The sequence below is a fragment of the Ranitomeya imitator genome, chromosome 1 (genome assembly GCF_032444005.1).
Source record: "Ranitomeya imitator isolate aRanImi1 chromosome 1, aRanImi1.pri, whole genome shotgun sequence".
Lineage (NCBI taxonomy): Eukaryota > Metazoa > Chordata > Amphibia > Anura > Dendrobatidae > Ranitomeya > Ranitomeya imitator.
The window spans coordinates 905,907,603-905,930,943 of NC_091282.1; the positions used below are offsets into that span (position 1 = coordinate 905,907,603).

At 40.5% G+C, this 23,341-nt stretch overlaps 1 protein-coding gene across 1 annotated transcript; it reads right to left on the reverse strand.

The window, feature by feature from the left end:
* Positions 1-5,735: 5,735 nt before the first annotated feature.
* On the reverse strand, positions 5,736-16,741 carry JCHAIN (joining chain of multimeric IgA and IgM). Its single transcript, XM_069745723.1, has 4 exons — positions 16,637-16,741; positions 12,929-13,058; positions 9,088-9,168; positions 5,736-6,151 (listed from the first exon to the last, which is right to left on the reverse strand). The coding sequence occupies exons 1-4, from the start codon at positions 16,695-16,697 to the stop codon at positions 5,950-5,952; spliced, it is 474 nt and encodes a 157-aa protein (XP_069601824.1). The 5' UTR covers positions 16,698-16,741; the 3' UTR covers positions 5,736-5,949.
* Positions 16,742-23,341: the final 6,600 nt, after the last annotated feature.

The following is a 23,341-nucleotide window of genomic DNA, read 5'->3' on the forward strand; positions in this document are numbered from 1 at the left end:
CCTCTCCCCCACATCCCTTTGTCATCTTCCCCACCCCTATCATTGTTCTCTCCCCCACCTCCCTCATTGTCTTCTCCTTCACCCCCCATTTTCCCTTCCCTCACCCCACAATTGTCTTATCCCCACTCCCATCATAGTTCTTTCCCCCACTTCATCATGTCCTCTCACCCACCTTCAATTTTCCTCTCCCCACCCCCTCATTGACCTCTCCCCACCCCCTCATTGACCTCTCCCCACCCTCTCATTGCCTCTCCACCACATCCCTCATTGTCCTCTCCCTCCAACCCCATCATTGTCCTCTCCCCACCCCATCATAGTTCTCTTCCCCACCTCATCAACGTCCTCTCCCCCACATCCCTCATTGTCATCGCCCCCATTCTCCTCATTGTCCTCTCCCCCTCCCCATCATTGTCCTCTCCTCCACCCCATCATTATCCTCTCCCCACTGGCTTCATTTTCCTCTTTCCCACCTCTGTCATTGTCCTCTCCCCATCATTGTCCTCACCTCCACCCCATCATTATCATCTCACCACTGGCTTCATTTTCCTCTTTCCCACCTCCATCATTGTCCTCTCCCCACTCCCATCATTGTCCTCTCACCATTAAAATCACTGTCTTCTCCCCAATAAAAACCTCATTATCCTCTCTCCCACACATCCCATCATTGTCCTCTCTCCCAATCATCCCATCATTGTTCTCTCCCCACTCCCATCATTCTTCTCTCTCTACTCCCATCATTGGTCTCCCCACCACCCCTCATTTTCCTCTCCCAGTGTTTGGGAAAAAATACATTCACTTCGTCATATATTTTCCCGAGACATCACTTCTTTCTTCTTCACCGGCAACTGAACTTTCTAAATGACACAGGCATGCACTGTATGCTGATGTCATCAAACTTCACACGACTGTGTCACTGAGAAAACACTGGACAGGAAACTGAGGATTGGATCCTGCAGCTCCACTGCCTTTTTCTCCTTTAGTCAGCATAGCTGCCCCTGTGCACAGACTATATATCCACCCCTGACCTCATGTAAACCCATATAACCTACTTCCCATGTCCCCTTGTTCTTTAATTACCTGTCACCAGTTCCTCTTCTGCTCTTTCCTGACAGGGAAAGCATTTCACTTGAAAACTGTTGCATAGCTCTGCCCACACAAGTCACATGGGCATGATGTCATCACAAGTCTTTCACCTCTATCATTTATCTTCTGTTGGGGTGGGGAGGTGATCTGTGCTCCTCTGCCCATGCAACCCCTCCTCCCCCACCCCCCAATAAAGAGGGCAGTTTTCATACAGTGGAGGAAAAAGGAAGGGGGAACTTTAGAAAAAAAAAACATTCCCTCATGGTGGCCTGCGCGAGATCTCCAGTAGGGGAGGCAGGTTACTCAGACAATAGTGATCTGTCATTCAGTAACCAGAGGACCATAGTGGGCAAGAAAAAAGGAAGAACCATTAGAGAGTTGTAAGTGCGGGCCAAGTCCCTTTCATTTACATAAAAATTTGAAAAATGATTACTCAGAAATAGAAAAAAGGATTGAAAAAACAAAGGAACGTAGGTAATCTACATTACAGCGACCTAACACAGATTTAATCAGTTGGAGCTACTAGAACCTGCTGACAGGTTGTCTTTAACCCATTTACCCCCAAGGGTGGTTTGCACGTTATTGACCAGGGCAATTTTTACAATTCTGACCACTGTCCCTTTATGAGGTTATAACTCTGGAATGCTTCAACGGATCCAGGTGATTCTGACATTGTTTTCTCAAGACATATTGCACTTCATGACAGTGGTAACATTTCTTTGATATTACCTGCGTTTATTTATGAAAAAAATGGAAATTTGGCAAAAATTTTGAAAATTTCGCAATTTTCCAACTTTGAATTTTTATGCAATTAAATCACAGAGATATGTCACACAAAATACTTAATAAGTAATATTTCCCACATGTCTACTTTACATCAGCACAATTTTGGAAACAACATTTCTTTTTGTTAGGGAGTTATAAGGGTTAAAAGTTGACCAGCAATTTCTCATTTTTACAACACCATTTTTTTTTAGGGACCACATCTCATTTGAGGTCATTTTGAGGGGTCTACATGATAGAAAATAACCAAGTGTGACACCATTCTAAAAACTGCACCCCTCAAGGTGCACAAAACCACATTTAAGAAGTTTATTAACCCATCAGGTGTTTCACAGGAATTTTTAGAATGTTTAAATAAAAATGAACATTTAACTTTTTTTCTCAAAAAATTTGCTTCAGCTCCAATTTGTTTTATTTTACCAAGGGTAACAGGAGAAAATGGACCCCGAAAGTTGTTGTACAATTTGTCGTGAGTACGCTGATACCCCATATGTGGGGGTAAACCACTATTTGGGCACATGGCAGAGCTCAGAAGGGAAGGAGCGCCATTTGACTTTTCAATGCAAAATTGACAGGAATTGAGATGGGACGCCATGTTGCGTTTGGAGAGCCACTGATGTGCCTAAACATTGAAACCCCCCACAAGTGACACCATTTTGGAAACTAAACCCCCTAAGGAACTTATCTAGATGTGTGGTGAGCACTTTGACCCACCAAGTGCTTTACAGAAGTTTATAATGCAGAGCCATAAATATAAAAAATCATATTTTTTCACAAAAATGATATTTGCGCCCCCAATTTTTTATTTTCCCAAGGGTAAGAGAAGAAATTGGACCTCAAAAAATGTTGTACAATTTGTCCTGAGTACGCTGATACCCAATATGTGTGGGTAAACCACTGTTTGGGTGCATGGCAGAGCTCGGAAGGGAAGGAGCGCCGTTTGACCTTTCAATGCAAAATTGACTGGAATTGAGATGGAATGCCATGTTGCATTTGGAGAGCCACCGATGTGCCTAAACATTGAAACCCCCCACAAGTGACACCATTTTGGAAAGTAGACCCCCCAAGGAACTTATCTAGATGTGTTGTGACAACTTTGAACCCCCAAATGTTTCACTACAGTTTATAACGCAGAGCCATGAAAAAAAAAAATCTTTTTTTTCCCCACAAAAATTATTTTTAGCCCCAATTTTTGTATTTTCCCAAGGGTAACAGGAGAAATTGGACCACAAAAGTTGTTGTCCAATTTGTCCTGAGTATGCTGATACCCCATATGTGGGGGGGAACCATCGTTTGAGCGCATGGCAGAGCTCGGAAGGGAAGGAGCGTCATTTGGAATGCAGACTTAGATGGATTGGTCTGCAGGCGTTACATTGTGTTTGCAGAGCCCCTAATGTACCTAAACAGTAGAATCCCCCACAAGTGACCCCATATTGGAAACTAGACCCCCCAAGGAACTTATCTAGATGTGTTGTGAGAGCTTTGAACCTCCAAGTGTTTCACTACAGTTTATAATGCAGAGCCATGAAAATAAAAAATCTTTTTTTTCCACAAAAATTATTTTTTAGCCCCCAGTTTTGTATTTTCCCAAGGGTAACAGGAGAAATTGGACTCCAAAAGTTGTTGTCCAAAGTGTCCTGAGTACGCTGATACCCCATATGTTGGGGTAAACCCCTGTTTGGGCACACAGGAGAGCTCGGAAGGGAAGGAGCACTGTTTTACATTTTCAACGCAGAATTAGCTGGAAATTAGATCGGCCGCCATGTTGCGTTTGGAGAGCCCGATGTGCCCAAACAGTGGAAACCCCCCAATTATAACTGAAACCCTAATCCAAACACACCCCTAACCCTAATCCCAATGGTAACCCTAACCACACCCCTAACCCTGACACACCCCTAACCTTAATCCCAACCCTATTCCCAACCGTAAATGTAATCCAAACCCTAACCCTAACTTTAGCTCCAACCCTAACCCTAACTTTAGCCCCAACCCTAACTGTAGCCTTAACCCTAGCCCCAACCCTAACTGTAGCCTTAACCCTAACCCTAACCCTAGCCCTAACCCTAACCCTAGCCCTAACCCTAGCCCTAACCCTAGCCCTAACATAACCCTAACCCTAATGGGAAAATGGAAATAAATACATTTTTTAAATTTTTTTATTTTTCACTAACTAAGGGGGTGATGAAGGGGGGTTTGATTTACTTTTATACCGGGGTTTTTTAGTGGATTTTTATGATTGGCAGCCGTCACACACTGAAAGACGCTTACAGTATATTTGCAAAAAATATTTTTTGCGTTACCACATTTTGAGAGCTATAATTTTTCCATATTTTGGTCCACAGAGTCATGTGAGGTCTTGTTTTTTGGAGGAGGTATTTATATCGTTCTGCGTTTTGTAAAATGGATAAAGCAGTTTTATTCTTCGGGTCAGTACGATTACAGCGATACCTCATTTATATAATTTTTTATGTTTTGGCGCTTTTATACGATAAAAACTAGTTTATAGAAAAAATAATTATTTTTGCATCGCTTTATTCTGAGGACTATAACTATATCGCTATATTCTGATGACGTTTTCAGCGGTACCATGGTTATTTATTTCCGTCTTTTTGATTGCGTGTTATTCCACTTTTTGTTTGGCGGTATGATAATAAAGCGTTGTTTTTTGCCTCGTTTTTTTTTTTACCGCGTTCACTGAGGGGGCTAATTAGCGGGACAGTTTTATAGGTGGGGTCATTACAGACACGGCGATACTAAATATGTGTACTTTTATTGTTTTTTTTATTATTTAGATAAAGAAATGTATTTATAGGAACAATATTTTGGGGGGGGATTTTGGGGGGAATTTTTTTTAAAATTTTTTACACATGAGAATATTTTTTTTTTACACTATAACATTTCCCCAGGGGGGGTATCATGTTATACTGTAAGATCGCTGATCTGACGTGCACAGCTCCAGGCTTCCCGGCGCCTGCTCTGAGCAGGCGCTGTGAAGCCACCTCCCTACAGGACTCGGATGCCGTGGCCATTTTGGATCCGGGCCTGCTGCAGGGAGGAGGAGGTAAGAGACCCTCGCAGCAACGTGATCACATCGTGTTCCTCCGGGGGTCTCAGGGAAGCACACAGGAGCCTCCTCCCTGCGCAATGCTTCCCTATACCGCCAGAACACTGCGATCATGTTTGATAGCAGTGTTCCGGGGGTTAATGTTCCGGGGGCGGTCCTTGACTGCTCCTGGCACATAGTGCCGGATGTCAGCTGAGATAGTCAGCTGACACCCGGCCGCTGATCGTGCTGGACGTACTATTCCGTCCTTAGGAATTAAGGCCCACCCCACATGGACGGAATAGTACGTTCAATGACAAAGGGGTTAAGGAGCTATGGAGAGTTTACATTTAATGGAATCTTCCTGGGACTACCATATTCATGGCCAATCTGTGACATAGGTCATCAATATAAGATCAGTGGACATCCCCACTGCTCTGTTGCCACCTGGTGCTGTGTCGGCTGGAACGCTGTTACAAGTATCAGATGAGTGATGTCAGTATCGGATGAAAGACCCCTAAAGATCAAGTATTAATATGATATCGATGGGCTATCTTAACGATGGAACATCAATATCTTAGTCTTCTGTGAAAACCCCATTTAACAAGTTTCATATTAAAAGTTACTTTAAGTTCTTACTTCTGTAGCTAAAAATGTTTTCTTACAAAACGACTGGTCTCTCACCCTGAAAGATACAAGGTGGTCCTTAATGGAGTTCTCACCCTTTAAGACGTTCTTGTGTTCTAAGGGGGAACTTGGAAAGAGTTTGTGGCCATGAGACAATCCCTGGAATGGTGTAAATAATTCTTCATAATATAGTACAAAAAAGATTCCACACAATTTCTTTATTGCTATGAATAGACAATGATTGGATTTATTGCAAAGCTGTATTTTGTGTTAGGCAAGGCTATAAAGCTACATTGGTATGACGCATAGTAAAGCGCTGCACAAAATGCGTGACCAAAGCCTGTTTTAAATTTCCTCCTTTTCGGTTCTGCCTGATTGATGCTATTATAAACAGTATTTGGTTATTGCGTGTTTTATTCATAACAGGATTCAGGAGTTACAGACACTTCCTTCATTATTGTCTTTCCGTTCAGTGTGAAGGGAACTTTAGTTGTGTAGCACTTGTTTCTATCATAAGTGTAGCAGGAATCCTCATCAGGTGTATTGCAGCTTCCTTGAGAAACAAGAACTGATTCACCACCAATTTCAATTTCCACAGGGTCACATTTCTTGCAACTAAAAAAAAAATATTAGAGAAACCTGTCATCAGGATTTTATACCACAAACTAATGGCATATGTCTATATAGGGACTGGAATGCTGACTAAATCCTTACGTTGCTTGTAGAAGTCCTTTTTGCTATTTCAGAGAAATCCATCATTGAAATCTTATGCTAGTAAGAGCATTCAGGTGGGACGATGCACCTGCCTCTTTCTCTATTCCCCACCCCCTGTCTTCCTTACATCTCTGACTGACAAGTCACCCTTCGTTTTGCGGACTGGCTTTCCCTTACCAGATCTCATACGGCATTATTGTCTGGGACGGTACAGGTCCAGATGATATTTGAGAACATCAATCTGCACAAGTGCCGCCCCACACAGTGACAGCCTTCTATTGTCTGCCTTGGTTAGTAAACCAGAGGAAGGAACTGGCATAGATAGGTAGGAGTGCACACATGACAGCCCACATTGATTCTTGTAGCCAAGAATCAATCCTATATGCTCCCTTTAAGGCAGAATTTATATTTTGATGCAATTTTAACTTTTTTTCAATCACAACCATAAAAGTAACCATGACAGCTCTTTTTCAGTTGTACTACTCTCCTCCCTATAAGGTCCAATCCTGCAAAGTTAGCAGCACGAATAGGACTGTAAGCCCCGGCTTGGGAAGCATTAATCAGGGTGCATGCATCATGGATAATCCCAGATAGAGCACCATACAGGTGCAGAAATATTAGAAGACAGGTTAGGCCTCATGCACATGTCAGTGTTATTGAATCAGTATTTGTGTTCTATACCAACTTATACTCCGTTCATTTTTTATCGGTTAATTACCAGTATTTGTATGCCAAAACCAGGAGTGTCTCCAAAACACAGAACAGATGTCAACTTATCAATTAGAGTTTTTTTCTCTATATATTTCGTTTCTGGATTTGGCATGCAAACATTGATGCAAAATACACCTTTTAAATAAACTTGCAGTTCTTCTCTTTCTTCCAGTATATACAGGTGCTTTTCACAAAATTAGAATATCATAAAAAAGATAATTTATTTCAGTTCTTCTATACAAAAAAGTGAAACTCATATATTATACAGAGTAATCTATTTCAAGTGTTTATTTTTATTAATGTTGATGATTATGGCTTACAGCCTATGAAAACCCACAAGTCATTATCTCAGTAAATTAGAATAATTAACAAAAAACACCTGCAAAGGCTTCCTCTTATATTATATAGAGTCATTACAAACAGAGTGATCTATTTCAAGTGTTTATTTCTGTTAATGTTAATGATTATGGCTTACATCCAATGAAAACCCAAAAGTCATTATCTCAGTAAGTTAGAATACTTTATAACACCAGCTTGAAACATGATTTTAAAATCATAAATGTTGGTCTACTGAAATGTATGTTCAGTAAATGCACTCAATACTTGGTTGGGGCTCCTTTTGCATCAATTAGTGCATCAATGCAGCGTGGCATGGAGGCGATCAGCCTGCAGCACTGCTGAGGTGCTATGGAATCCCATAACAGCTTGTCTGCATTGTTGAGTCTGGTATCTCTCATCTTCCTTTTGACAATACCCCATAGATTCTCTATGGGGTTAAGGTCAGGCGAGTTTGCTGGCCAATCAAGCACAGTGATACTGTTGTTTTTAAACCAGGTATTGGTACTTTTGGCAGTGTGGACAGGTGCCAAGTCCTGCTGGAGAATGAAATTCCCATTTCTAAAAAGTTTGTCAGCAGAGGGAAGCGGGAAGTGCTCTAAAATTTTCTGGTAGACAGCCGCACTGACTTTGGTCTTGATAAAACACAGTGGACCTACACCAGCAGATGACATGGTTCCCCAAATCATCACTGATTGTGGAAACTTCACACTAGACCTAAAGCAGCTTTAATTGTGTGCCTCTCCATTTTTCTTCCAGACTCTGGAAGCTTGATTTCCAAACGAAATGCAAAATTTACTTTAATCTAAAAGCAACACCTTGGACCACTGAGCAACAGTCCAGTTCTTTTTCTCCTTGGCCCAGGTAAGATGTTTCTGGCATTGTCTATTGGTCATGAGTGGCTTAACACAAGGAATGTGACACTTGTAGCCCATGTTCTGGATACGTCTGCTTGTGGTGGCTATTGAAGCAATGACTCCAGTAGCAGTACACTACTTGTGAATCTCCCCAAAATTTTTGAATGGCCCCTTCTTAACAATCCTTTCAAGGCTGCGGTTATCCCGGATGCTTGTGCACCTTTTCTTACCACACTATTTCCTTCCACTCAACTTTCCATTAATATGCTTGGATACAGAACTCTGTTAACAGCCAGCTTCTTTAGCAATGACCTTTTGTGGCTTACCCTCCTTGTGGAGTGTGTCAGTGACTGCCTTCTGGACATCTCTCAAGTCAGCAGTCTTCTCCATGATTGTGGAGCTTACTGAAGCAGACTAAGGGACCTTTTTAAACGCTTAGGAAGCCTTTGCAGGTGTTTTTTGTTAATTATTCTAATTTACTGAGATAATGACTTTTGGGTTTTCATAGGCTGTAAGCCATAATCATCAACATTAATAAAAATAAACACTTGAAATAGATTACTCTGTATAATATATGAGTTTCACTTTTTGTACTGAAGAACTGAAATAAATTAATTTTTTGATGATATTCTAATTTTGTGAGAAGCACCTGTATATTCCTGAAAAGTGTGAACAAAGTGGGTCTCTAATCAGGCCCACAGAGGATTATCCTGAGGAGGGGAACTCCTGTATGACTTCCAAACATCATTTGACGGCATATGGGTACAGATTATCCTTATGAGATAAGCCGTATCTTTTTTTGCTGTTTTTTTTAGGGGTGCATCTTAAAAAAGAAAAAAAAAATTGTAAAATAAAGTGGTGTAATAATACAAATACAACCTAGATTATCAATCATTATTGATAGGAGTTTATATAAAAAATGTTATAGCTTACAGGCTTAAAAGATTATAAGCAAATTCGGTTCTTAATGGAGAAGTTGGATCGGAAATGTTCATTCTGCTGCTCAGTGGAACTCTGTGGGCAAAATACAAAAACATGTAATAAAGTTTTCATATAACACTAACAATGATAATAATAATTAGTAAAGTGTGGGGTATATTGAACAATTAGACCAGCCATTTGACTGCACACCACATGCTTTGTTTCTGCTACAAAATTTCTGGAGTAGGGGTATGTGCACATCACATCATTTTGAGGCAGATTCGGAGGGAAACTGTATCAAAAACTTATCAGAAAGTGCTCAAAAGAAATAACATTTGCATTCCTATGTAAAAACCTGACCATTCATATGGCCTAGACTTTTTTGGGGAGCTTGCCATCATCATTGCTTGAAAAAGCGTTAGCGATTTCTTTGTTAATCAATGAAGTAAAAAAAAAAACATAAAAAAAGTTTCAGAAACCATTGAGTAAAACCCTCTGAGAAAAAAATGACACAAAAGATGCTCCAGGAAAAAAATAATACGTCACTTTCCTGAAGTATTCTGTTTTAAAAACTTGGTGGGTTCACCCGAGTTTAAAAGACGTTGTGTTCTCATACCCATGGGGGGTTCTGGAGTAAAAATGAAGGAAAGGTGACAAAATAGAAAGGGTTTTTATTAAGTGTCAAAATCCAAAGATGCCAGTTACTAAAGTCTGGCTAATGAATTTAAAATAGTTGGTCACTAATTTTTTTTATTGATGGCCTATCATTAAGATAGGCCCTCAATATATGATCAGTAGGGTTGCGACGCCTGGCATTTCTGCCGATTAGCTGTTGCCGACACTGGCTGGAAGTTCTTGGATGCTGCTGGAACACAACAGCTTTCTATAGAGGTCGTGCACTATAGAAATTATTGGCATGGTACTGCAGATCCACCCCTATTCAAATGAATAAGGTGTGGATCTGTAGTACCCGCCAATAACCACTGTAGTTTCAATGTAGATGCTGTGTACCGGCAGTATCAGAAAAGTTTTGATCGCCACTGGTGACTGTGATGTCAGATAACAAAGTTAGACAGCGCTTACCCTCCCCAGGCATAGCTCACATCACTGCTGCAGCCAATCACTGAGCTCAGGGGCTCATGCCTTCCACATAGACCAAGCTGCGGAACTCAATGACTGGCTGGAGTCTACTGCGTGGCCGGGGCCATTTTTGAAACTTGATTTTTTTTTTAGGAATTTATGGACGACATCAAAGAAATTAGCTACATACACATTATAGATGTGATCATGCTGCAGTGCAGGTGACGCCGACGCCGCCTGCCTGCAGAAGAGGATTTTTTTCAAGATATAAATACAATATTCATTACGTAAAATAGGGGGCAGGTCACTAGGTATTATGAATACCTAATCAGAGCACCACATGCAGACCCGCCTTAGGACACGAGCATATCAGTAACTCAAAACTGAAAATAAAGATTAAACAACAACCACAAGACGGATTTCATCAACCAAGATATCATTGTAATCAGTATAAGGGTGCCGACCTGACACGGTCTGTAGGTTACTGTGCCCAATCCTGCTGACAGGTTCCCTTTAAACACCAAAAAGCTTATCTTAAAAGACTTAGGATGTTTTCCACTTTCAGAAAAGTGGACCTCAAACATTTCCTGTAATTCTGCCCAGCGCTGGGTCTCTGACTCTTTTCTAGTCTCACTGTTTGGGCTTCAATGGTGTAGGTTACTGTTGCACAATCCTGCTGATGGGTTCCCTTTAACAATAACTAGGAAAAATCTGCCTGGGCTTGAGGGTATTCTGATCATGCATAAACAGCACGTGCCTATAGAAGCTATGATTAATATCATGTACAGTTAGGGCCAGAAATATTTGGACAGTGACACAAGTTTTGTTATTTTAGCTGTTTACAAAAACATGTTCAGAAATACAATTATATATAAAATATGGGCTGAAAGTGCACACTCCCAGCTGCAATATGATAGTTTCCACATCCAAATCGGAGAAAGGGTTTAGGAATCATAGCTCTGTACTGCATAGCGTCCTCTTTTTCAAGGGACCAAAAGTAATTGGACAATGGACTCTAAGGGCTGCAATTAACTCTGAAGGCGTCTCCCTCGTTAACCTGTAATCAATGAAGTAGTTAAAAGGTCAGGGGTGGATTCCAGGTGTGTGGTTTTGCATTTGGAAGCTGTTGCTGTGAGCAGACAACATGCGGTCAAAGGAACTCTCAATTTAGGTGAAGCAGAACATCCTGAGGCTGAAAAAAAAGAAAAAATCCATCAGAGAGATAGCAGACATGCTTGGAGTAGCAAAATCAACAGTTGGGTACATTCTGAGAAAAAAAGGAATTGACTGGTGAGCTTGGGAACTCAAAAAGGCCTGGGCGTCCACGGATGACAACAGTGGTGGATGATCGCCGCATACTTAATTTGGTGAAGAAGAACCCGTTCACAACATCAACTGAAGTCCAGAACACTCTCAGTGAAGTAGGTGTATCTGTCTCTAAGTCAACAGTAAAGAGAAGACTCCATGACAGTAAATACAAAGGGTTCACATCTAGATGCAAACCATTCATCAATACCAAAAATAGACAGGCCAGAGTTAAATTTGCAGAAAAACACCTCAAGAAGCCAGCTCAGTTCTGGAAAAGTATTCTATGGACAGATGAGACAAAGATCAACCTGTACCAGAATGATGGGAAGAAAAAAGTTTGGAGAAGAAAGGGAACGGCACATGATCCAAGGCACACCACATCCTCTGTAAAACATGGTGGAGGCAACGTGATGGCATGGGCATGCATGGCTTTCAATGGCACTGGGTCACTTGTGTTTATTGATGACATAAGAGCAGACAAGAGTAGCCGGATGAATTCTGAAGTGTACCGGGATATACTTTCAGCCCAGATTCAGCCAAATGCTGCAAAGTTGATTGGACGTCGCTTCATAGTACAGATGGACAATGACCCCAAGCATACAGCCAAAGCTACCCAGGAGTTCATGAGTGCCAAAAAGTGGAACATTCTGCAATGGCCAAGTCAATCTCCAGATCTAAACCCAATTGAGCATGCATTTCACTTGCTCAAATCCAGACTTAAGACGGAAAGACCCACAAACAAGCAAGACCTGAAGGCTGCGGCTGTAAAGGCCTGGCAAAGCATTAAGAAGGAGGAAACCCAGCGTTTGGTGATGTCCATGGGTTCCAGACTTAAGGCAGTGATTGCCTCCAAAGGATTTGCAACAAAATATTGAAAATAAAAATATTTTGTTTGGGTTATATTTATTTGTCCAATTACTTTTGACCTCCTAAAATGTGGAGTGTTTGTAAAGAAATGTGTACAATTCCTACATTTTCTATCAGATATTTTTGTTCAACCCTTCAAATTAAACGTTACAATCTGCACTTGAATTCTGTTGTAGAGGTTTCATTTCAAATCCAATGTGGTGGCATGCAGAGCCCAACTCGCGAAAATTGTGTCACTGTCCAAATATTTCTGGCCCTAACTGTATGTAGTTTACTTTTCTAGTATAGTTTCCACATTTCAGTGGTGCTGCAGAATATTTACTCTCATATCAGTTACAATGAAAAGTGGAATGATCCTCTCTTCTAATATCACAACTGCACACCCATAAAGACCGTAATTTATCAGGAATGTGAGATGAGACCTGGTATTAGGAAAAGGAGAATATGAACCTCCATTCAGTTACCACTGGCTGAATTTGTACCCAGGACTTAAGTGCACATAAAACCACAGTGCTAACCACTAGACCAATATAAAGTCATTCAAGAAGATTTTAAATATTATACATTTCCTTATAAAACCTGGATTATTTACACTCACGTTATTTCAATATTTCTTTCTAGAATCTCTTCGTTTGGATCTTCTTTTGATGGGACAAACCTAGAGGTCACCCTGATACACTTGCACTGGTTTTCCATCAAAACATGTTCTTGGCCACCATAATATTGACCTGAAAATGCAATGATTACTACATTTTGGAGAATAGAATATTATCATAATTTCTTAAAGTGAGTATCACCCCCAAAACTGAGCTTGAACCATTTATTTACAGATTCATGCAGAAGACTAAGGCCTTATAAAAATCATACTTATACTGTAACTCTTATTCAATCAGTTTTGTAAACAAATTAAACTTTTCTAAGATAAAAGATTAGATATGTCTAACGTTGGTAGATGTGAACCCACTGGCCGGAATTACCCTGGGGGTGTGAATAAGTGGCTATCTGGTCTTCACTGGCGCCTCTTATGGCAGCACCAGGCCCACGGGTCAGAGGAGGTATGCAAGGTACAGAAGGGTGAGACAGAAATGTAGTCAGACGGTCCGGGGTCTGGGCAGGCAGCACAGGTTTAGAATACAAAGCCCAGGTAAGGAGATGAGAGACCAGGCAGGACGAGAAGACAAGCCAGGTCAGTAATGTGAGGGAAAAACAAAACACCTTGACTGTGAACTACATGGTGGACTATTAATATGGATACACCTAAATTAAATGGGAATAGTTCCTGTTTGTGTCACATTAGTATATGGGAGATGGGTGGTGACTAGCGAATATACTCGTTACTCGAGATTTCTCGAGCACGCTCGGGGGTCCTCCGAGTATTTTTTAGTGCTCGGAGATTTAGTTTTTCTTGCCACAGCTGAATGATTTACATCTGTTAGCAAGCATAAGTAGATATGGGGATTCCATAGCAACCAGGCAACCCCCACATGTACTTATGCTGGCTAACAGATGTAAATCATTCAGCTGCGGCAAGAAAAACTAACTCTCCAAGCACTAAAAAATACTCGGAGGACCCCCGAGCATGCTCGAGAAATCTCAAGTAACGAGTATATTCACTCATCACTAGTGGTGACCATGGCAGCCATTTTGAAGTTGGCCATTTTGGATCCAACTTTATTTTTTCAATGGGAAGACATATCAAACTAATTGAGAATTTCACAAGAAAAACAATGGTATGCTTGGTTTTAATGTAACTTTATTCTTTCATAAGTTATTTACAAGTTTATGACCTCTTATAAAATGTGTTCAAAGTGCTGCCCATTGTGTCAATGCAACCCTCTTCTCCCACTCTTGACACACTGATAGCAACACCACAGAAGAAATGATAGCACAGGTTTCCAGTATCTGTTGTTTCAGATGCTGCACATCTCGTATCTTCACAGCATAGACAATTGCCTTTAGATGATCCCAAAGATAAAAGTCTAATGTGGTCAGATCGGGAGACCTTGGTGGCCATTCAACTGGCCCACAATGACCAATCCACTTTCCAGGAAACTGTTGATGTAGGAATGCCCGAACCTGACACCCATAATGTGGTGGTGCACCATATTGCTGGAAAAATTAGGGAGCATGCCATCTTCAGTGCATAACTGACTGTGCATAACGGCAGATTCTGACAGGAGAGGGACTTGAGAACAAGCACAATGTCAGTGTGCATGCATTCTCATCTCTCTCCTGTGTGTAGCATCCTCATACTGTCGTGTGATCCTGTTTGCTAAGAACAACTACTACACACAGGAAATATTTGTGATCTCAACCCCTGAACATACTGACACTATGTTTGCTTTTGGCCCAAGCAGTATAGTATGTGCAGAGCTGCGTAGTTAGATGAGGCAGTGTTTCACAGTGAGCACCATCAATCACCATAATGGGTGGGGTGGAGGATGGTAATTGAGGGAGCGGAATGGTGCTCCAAGTATTTGGCCAAGCCAAGGGTGCAACGAAGTCCCCTCAGTTACATATATAATAAAACTTTTTATATAAAACTAAATTCCTAAAATTTGCAATACAAGTATGATTTTTATAGGGGATGACTAAATGAATGTTTAAATAGATCTATTTCAGTTTTGGGGGTGACAGACAACCTTTAAATAATTTATAACATACACATAATAATATAAAAGGTAATGAATGCTTTCTTCAAAGCTATATTGTGTGGCACCCCTCAAAGCAGCTGAATTGCGAAACGCGCGTCGGGGTGAGAGGGGAAGTTCTGGTCCATCCTGCATGGTATACCTCCTTGCTTTCCACTTTTTATGGCTCATTGCTATCAGCTACCTATCCACACTTGTGAATAATATACCATTCTGCCTATAGTTCTTTGTACTGTATAGCTCTATATATGTGTGTGTGTTTTCATCTTGGCAGCTTTTGAATGGTAGTTATATACTGTACTCTTATTGATACATTGAGGTAGTCTGTTCAAAGCTGTCAGGATATAGTCCCTATACCCTAGCCATTTGTTTTTACATGTGGTTATCACTGATGTATACAGCATAATCTATGCATACAACATTTTTGGTCATTATATATTAAATATATACATTACATCACTTCCTTAGGGCATACTAGTTATTATCCCTCCACTGGACACTCTGCTATTATATTCACTCAGCATCTATTTTTTATTTTAAAAGTTGTTTTTATCCTGTATTCAATAAAGATTTGTATTAATGGTCCTCTTCGTTTGGCTGGGTTTTCGCGTTAGTCCAAAACTGGGTTGAGTCATGGTGTATTGGAGGTTGCAATCAGTTACAGCCTTTGGTACCTGATGGTACCAATGTCCTCTCTAAAACAAGGAGGGTCAGAGGGAGCTGTAGTGCCAGCTGGATATTCATGACACTGATTGATCATCTCTATAATATTAATTCACTGAAATTATTTGGTTTACTGTATAGTCCAGTCTTATTTTAGCGTAGTTGATGCATGAGTTTTGTTTTAGGTGGATCAGGATAATACCCCAAAATAGCTGAAATTTTTATGTTTCCTCTTCCTCTCTCCTCGCTTCTTCTATTTTCTCTAAAATATCCCAAAAAGGGATGTAGCAACTGCGTCAAATGTGATAGCTTAAACCCAGATGAGCCACAAATACACTCAAGAAATATTGATGGTATTAATGATTACATTCTTCACTAATGTCTAATTAATAGCTGTATACTCACACAAACTATTCAAGTTTACATAAGATAAATGGGAATACTCGGCAGCAGCTGCTGGGCAATGTATGGAGCTATAGGTGTTCTGTTATGTATGCTGCTTACATCCTGACACTGCTGGAGCAGCACATCGGTGATGGGCCCCCAATAATCTCATGTCATGGATAGGTAATTAATAGTTTAGACCTAGACAAACCCTTTAATTTAGTGTGACCATATTTTTGTGTTCATAGTAATAGTAATTTATTTTCCTACATACTTAACAAAAAGGGGGAAAGCAAACACAGAAACCAGTTTATCTAATATTTTATAGCAAGAAGCTGATACCGTATAATGGCATTAAAATAACGGCAACATTTTTTAGTTGAAATTGGCACAAATTTACAATATGGTGCAGAAATGTTGGCAACAATCATATCAATCTGAAGAGAAGCAGCAGAAATCTGTGCACATACTGAAGAAACTTTTCAATCATAAAAATGTTTTTTCCATATGTAAATAGAATCTTACATTGCTTTATTATGTATTGCTTAAGCTAAGAGTTGTTGTATTCTACTACAGAGGAAAAATTAGGTCTAATCTGTTTCACCTACCTGTTACATAAACTGCAAAAAGTAGCCAGACTGCTGCCCGTAATACATTCAAGGTCTCCATTCCTTCTCTTCTTATGAAGATGTCCGAGACTGACTGCACTATAAGAGATGGGGTGGGGGCACTTTCTGAAACCGCCAACTACTTAAAAATAACGTTTTAGTTTCAGTATTGAAAACAGATGTTACTTTCATGGACAGTAGCAAGTGTGAAAATATATGTTTAAACACTTGTAAATTAAAATATATGTTGCTCCATTTTAGGACGTGAAGAAAATTATCCTATATAAACAATTAGATAAATCAGTGTACAACAATACAATTTATTTCTTTAAAAAGAGGCAGAGAAAATATGATAGTTTCAAACAGCAAGGCTATCTACACACGTCGCGTTTTTGCAGCAATGCAAGGTCGCATCATACTGCATGGAAGACTATATGGGGCCCATTATACAGTATGGAAAACTTTTTGTGGCCATTATATTGTATGGAGGGCTTTGTGGGAATTACAGTGGGAGAATCATTCTGCGGTGGGGGGGTCGCTATTCTTTGTCAGGGGGATTGGGTGAGGGTAAATACAGAAGGGTCATCATACCGTGCATATGGAGAGTACTGGTGAGGAATTCACTGTAGGGGTATCATACTGTGTTTAGGGGCACTTTTGTTTGCATCATACTTTTTATATGTATTATTCAAGGTTTTATCCTTTATTACATTTTTAAATTAGACCATTGGGCCATATTCTTTTTACTACTCTGACAAAACATATTATATCATTCCAATATTTGATTCTAAGATCTATTAATTAAAATGTACTTTGATCATTGGACAACCCATTTTAAGTTTGTTTCCACATGAAAAGGTCCATCATTATATTTCATAAGGAAAAACTTCCTCACTGTAGGCTTTTTTTTAAATAAATATCAAGGTTGGTCAGCTAGTTCGTGTCTCCCCCTTTGATGTGGGCTCCGGCGGTGAGCCCACATCAAAGTCGCGACATGTCAGCTGTTTTGTACAGCTGACATGTGCGCGCAATAGCGGCGGGTGAAATCGCTATTCACCCGCCGCTATTAACCTGTTAAATGCCGCTGTCAAACACAGACAGCGGCATTTAACTACCGCATCCGGCCGGGCGGCCAGATATGACGTCATCGCCGACCCCCGTCACATGATCAGGGGTCGGCGATGCATCAGGAAGGTAACCATAGAGGTCCTTGAGACCTCTATGGTTACTGATGCAGGTCTGCTGTGAGCGCCTCCCTGTGGTCGGCGCTCACAGCACACCTGCATTTCTGCTACATAGCAGCAATCTGATGATCGCTGCTATGTAGCAGAGCCAATCAGGCTATGCCAGCTTCTAGCCTCCCATGGAGGCTATTGAAGCATGGCACGTAATATAAAAAATATAAAAGTTTAAATCACCCCCCTTTCGCCCCATCCTAAATAAAACAATTAAAAAAAAAACAAACCTACACGTATTTGGTATCACCGTGTTCAGAATCGCCCGATCTATCAATTAAAAAAAAGCATTAACCTGATCGCTAAACGGCGTAGCGAGAAAAAAATCCGAAACGCCAGAATTACGTTTTTTGGTCGCCGCGACATTGCATTAAAATGCAATAACGGGCGAGCAAAAGAACGTATCTGCGCAAAAATGGTATCATTAAAAACATCAGCTCGGCACGCAAAAAATAAGCCCTCACCCGACCCCAGATCACGAAAAATGGAGACGCTACGGGTATCGGAAAATGGCACTTTTTTTTTTTTTTAGCAAAGTTTGGAATTTTTTTTCACCACTTAGATAAAAAATAACCTAGTCATGTTAGGTGTCTATGAACTCGTAATGACCTAGAGAATCATAATGGCAGGTTAGTTTTAGCATTTAGTGAACCTAGCAAAAAAGCCAAACAAAAAACAAGTGTGGGATTGCACTTTTTTTGCAATTTCACCGCACTTGGAATTTTTTCCCCGTTTTCTAGTAAAAGACATGGTAAAACCAATGGTGTCTTTCAAAAGTACAACTTGTCCCGCAAAAAATAAGCCCTCACATGACCATATTGACAGAAAAATAAAAAAGTTATGGCTCAGGGAAGGAGGGGAGCGAAAAACGAAAACGCAAAAATGAAAAAGGGCCGCGACTTGAAGGGGTTAATTTTAACCCTCTGTGTATTTGAGCTTGACATCCTTGCTATAGAGATAGAAAATATCATATCATTATTATCAGACATATAGACAAACTGACAGACATATAGACATATAATTGCACAACCCCCCAACATGTTATACAATTGCACCATGTGGAGCTTATTAGACAGCTTTTTATGATTAAATACATGAAAAAAACTTCTGGAGTGGGCCGCGGGCTGGTATTTTTAGGCTGGGAAGGGCCTAATAACAATGGACCTTTCCAGCGTGATAATATCAGCTCTCAGCTGTCTGCTAGGGCCGGGGGCACACTACATAGTTTTTTTCATTTATTTAACCCTAAAAAGCTGTCCAATAAGCTACACAGGGTGCAATTCTACAATATGTCAGGGGGGAGGGAGTGTTGTGCAATTATATGTCTGTCTATATGTCTACCTGGTTATGTTTGTATGTCTATATGTCTGTCTGTCTATTTATATCTATCTAAAAAAAACACCTATATATACAGTGGGGCAAAAAAGTATTTAGTCAGTCAGCAATAGTGCAAGTTCCACCACTTAAAAAGATGAGAGGCGTCTGTAATTTACATCATAGGTAGACCTCAACTATGGGAGACAAACTGAGAAAAAAAAATCCAGAAAATCACATTGTCTGTTTTTTTAACATTTTATTTGCATATTATGGTGGAAAATAAGTATTTGGTCAGAAACAAACAATCAAGATTTCTGGCTCTCACAGACCTGTAACTTCTTCTTTAAGAGTGTCCTCTTTCCTCCACTCATTACCTGTAGTAATGGCACCTGTTTAAACTTGTTATCAGTATAAAAAGACACCTGTGCACACCCTCAAACAGTCTGACTCCAAACTCCACTATGGTGAAGACCAAAGAGCTGTCAAAGGACACCAGAAAGAAAATTGTAGCCCTGCACCAGGCTGGGAAGACTGAATCTGCAATAGCCAACCAGCTTGGAGTGAAGAAATCAACAGTGGGAGCAATAATTAGAAAATGGAAGACATACAAGACCACTGATAATCTCCCTCGATCTGGGGCTCCACGCAAAATCCCACCCCGTGGGGTCAGAATGATCACAAGAACGGTGAGCAAAAATCCCAGAACCACGCGGGGGGACCTAGTGAATGAACTGCAGAGAGCTGGGACCAATGTAACAAGGCCTACCATAAGTAACACACTACGCCACCATGGACTCAGATCCTGCAGTGCCAGACTGCTTAAGCCAGTACATGTCCGGGCCCGTCTGAAGTTTGCTAGAGAGCATTTGGATGATCCAGAGGAGTTTTGGGAGAATGTCCTATGGTCTGATGAAACCAAACTGGAACTGTTTGGTAGAAACACAACTTGTCGTGTTTGGAGGAAAAAGAATACTGAGTTGCATCCATCAAACACCATACCTACTGTAAAGCATGGTGGTGGAAACATCATGCTTTGGGGCTGTTTCTCTGCAAAGGGGCCAGGACGACTGATCCGGGTACATGAAAGAATGAATGGGGCCATGTATCGTGAGATTTTGAGTGCAAACCTCCTTCCATCAGCAAGGGCATTGAAGATGAAACGTGGCTGGGTCTTTCAACATGACAATGATCCAAAGCACACCGCCAGGGCAACGAAGGAGTGGCTTCGTAAGAAGCATTTCAAGGTCCTGGAGTGGCCTAGCCAGTCTCCAGATCTCAACCCTATAGAAAACCTTTGGAGGGAGTTGAAAGTCCGTGTTGCCAAGCGAAAAGCCAAAAACATCACAGCTCTAGAGGAGATCTGCATGGAGGAATGGGCCAACATACCAACAACAGTGTGTGGCAACCTTGTGAAGACTTACAGAAAACGTTTGACCTCTGTCATTGCCAACAATGGATATATTACAAAGTATTGAGATGAAATTTTGTTTCTGACCAAATACTTATTTTCCACCATAATATGCAAATAAAATGTTAAAAAAACAGACAATGTGATTTTCTGGATTTTTTTTCACAGTTTGTCTCCCATAGTTGAGGTCTACCTATGATGTAAATTACAGACGCCTCTCATCTTTTTAAGTGGTGGAACTTGCACTATTGCTGACTGACTAAATACTTTTTTGCCCCACTGTATATATATCCTAAAAGGTAGCCATTGGATATATAAACACCTATAGAATAAGGCTCCACACAAGAGCAAATAGTAATAAAAACTATTTTTATTTTCAAAACAGAGTAAAATAAGACCAAAGACGATCATAAAAGTTAATATAAATTACAGGTGAGGACCATATATACAGGAAGAAAAAAGCAGACGCCTGGAGACAATTCACATATTGAAAATCTAAATACACATATAATAATAATAATAATAATAATAATTTTTATTTATATAGCGCCAACATATTCTGCAGCGCTTTACAAATTATATATATATATACCAGGTAATGAAGGTTATTTACTAATCACAGATAAAAATAACTTATTCAGTATAACCCAGCACAGTGATGCTCGTGACATGAAGAGCCTATCCCATAAAGCGGGGCCCACCCATCCAGTAAGCCTAAGTATGCATAATAAAGTTATTTAGGCATACATATAGAAAGAAATATTCACATATAAGGCCGATCTAATCATAGTGAAATGCATGTGAGATAGTAGGATAAAACCACATTCATTACCAGAGATGGTAAAGGAGATCCAGGCGTCCACTACACCCGACGCGCGTTTCGCAATGAAATGCTTCGTCCAGGTTAACCCTGGAACAAATGAGGAATTAAGTGTGGCGGCCATGGACAGCAAGTGATTTATTGAAGATGGGGTGGGGAGAGCAGATGATGAATTGAGGGTTGGAGAAAGCAAATATTGAGACTGGGGGTGGAGAACAGCAAATTATGACTTGAATGTAGGGTGAGAGGCAGAGCAAATAATGATAAATTAAGAGTTGGAGATAGCAATGATAATGAATTGATGGTGGAGGGAGAACAAATAATGAAGAACTGAGGGTGGGGGAGTAAATGATTATGTATTGAGACTTGGGGATGTTGGACATTAAATGATGATGAATTGAGGGTGGGAGAGAGTGATGTTCATCCTTCATAGTCGAATATGACCATAACTTCAAGGTTTAAAGGAGGATCAGTGGCTGTGGGTCCAGAGGTGACTGATAAGGCCCATTCTGGCCCTGAACGCACACCACATCCCTGACATAAGTAACTAGATGTGGTCAGGACAGTAGATACCGCTTGTGCCTTGCGCTCAACACTCTTTTTTACTCAGATTTTTCTGTCTTCAGCTGCAATAAGATTTAAATAAGATTAAAATAGATAAATCTCCGGGTCCGGATGGCATACACCCACGAGTACTAAGAGAACTAAGTAATGTAATAGATAAACCATTATTTCTTATTTTTAGTGACTCTATAGCGACAGGGTCTGTTCCGCAGGACTGGCGCATAGCAAATGTGGTGCCAATATTCAAAAAGGGCTCTAAAAGTGAACCTGGAAATTATAGGCCAGTAAGTCTAACCTCTATTGTTGGTAAAATATTTGAAGGGTTTCTGAGGGATGTTATTCTGGATTATCTCAATGAGAATAACTGTTTAACTCCATATCAGCATGGGTTTATGAGAAATCGCTCCTGTCAAACCAATCTAATCAGTTTTTATGAAGAGGTAAGCTATAGGCTGGACCACGGTGAGTCATTGGACGTGGTATATCTCGATTTTTCCAAAGCGTTTGATACCGTGCCGCACAAGAGGTTGGTACACAAAATGAGAATGCTTGGTCTGGGGGAAAATGTGTGTAAATGGGTTAGTAACTGGCTTAGTGATAGAAAGCAGAGGGTGGTTATAAATGGTATAGTCTCTAACTGGGTCGCTGTGACCAGTGGGGTACCGCAGGGGTCAGTATTGGGACCTGTTCTCTTCAACATATTCATTAATGATCTGGTAGAAGGTTTACACAGTAAAATATCGATATTTGCAGATGATACAAAACTATGTAAAGCAGTTAATACAAGAGAAGATAGTATTCTGCTACAGATGGATCTGGATAAGTTGGAAACTTGGGCTGAAAGGTGGCAGATGAGGTTTAACAATGATAAATGTAAGGTTATACACATGGGAAGAGGGAATCAATATCACCATTACACACTGAACGGGAAACCACTGGGTAAATCTGACAGGGAGAAGGACTTGGGGATCCTAGTTAATGATAAACTTACCTGGAGCAGCCAGTGCCAGGCAGCAGCTGCCAAGGCAAACAGGATCATGGGGGGCATTAAAAGAGGTCTGGATACACATGATGAGAGCATTATACTGCCTCTGTACAAATCCCTAGTTAGACCGCACATGGAGTACTGTGTCCAGTTTTGGGCACCGGTGCTCAGGAAGGATATAATGGAACTAGAGAGAGTACAAAGGAGGGCAACAAAATTAATAAAGGGGATGGGAGAACTACAATACCCAGATAGATTAGCGAAATTAGGATTATTTAGTCTAGAAAAAAGACGACTGAGGGGCGATCTAATAACCATGTATAAGTATATAAGGGGACAATACAAATATCTCGCTGAGGATCTGTTTATACCAAGG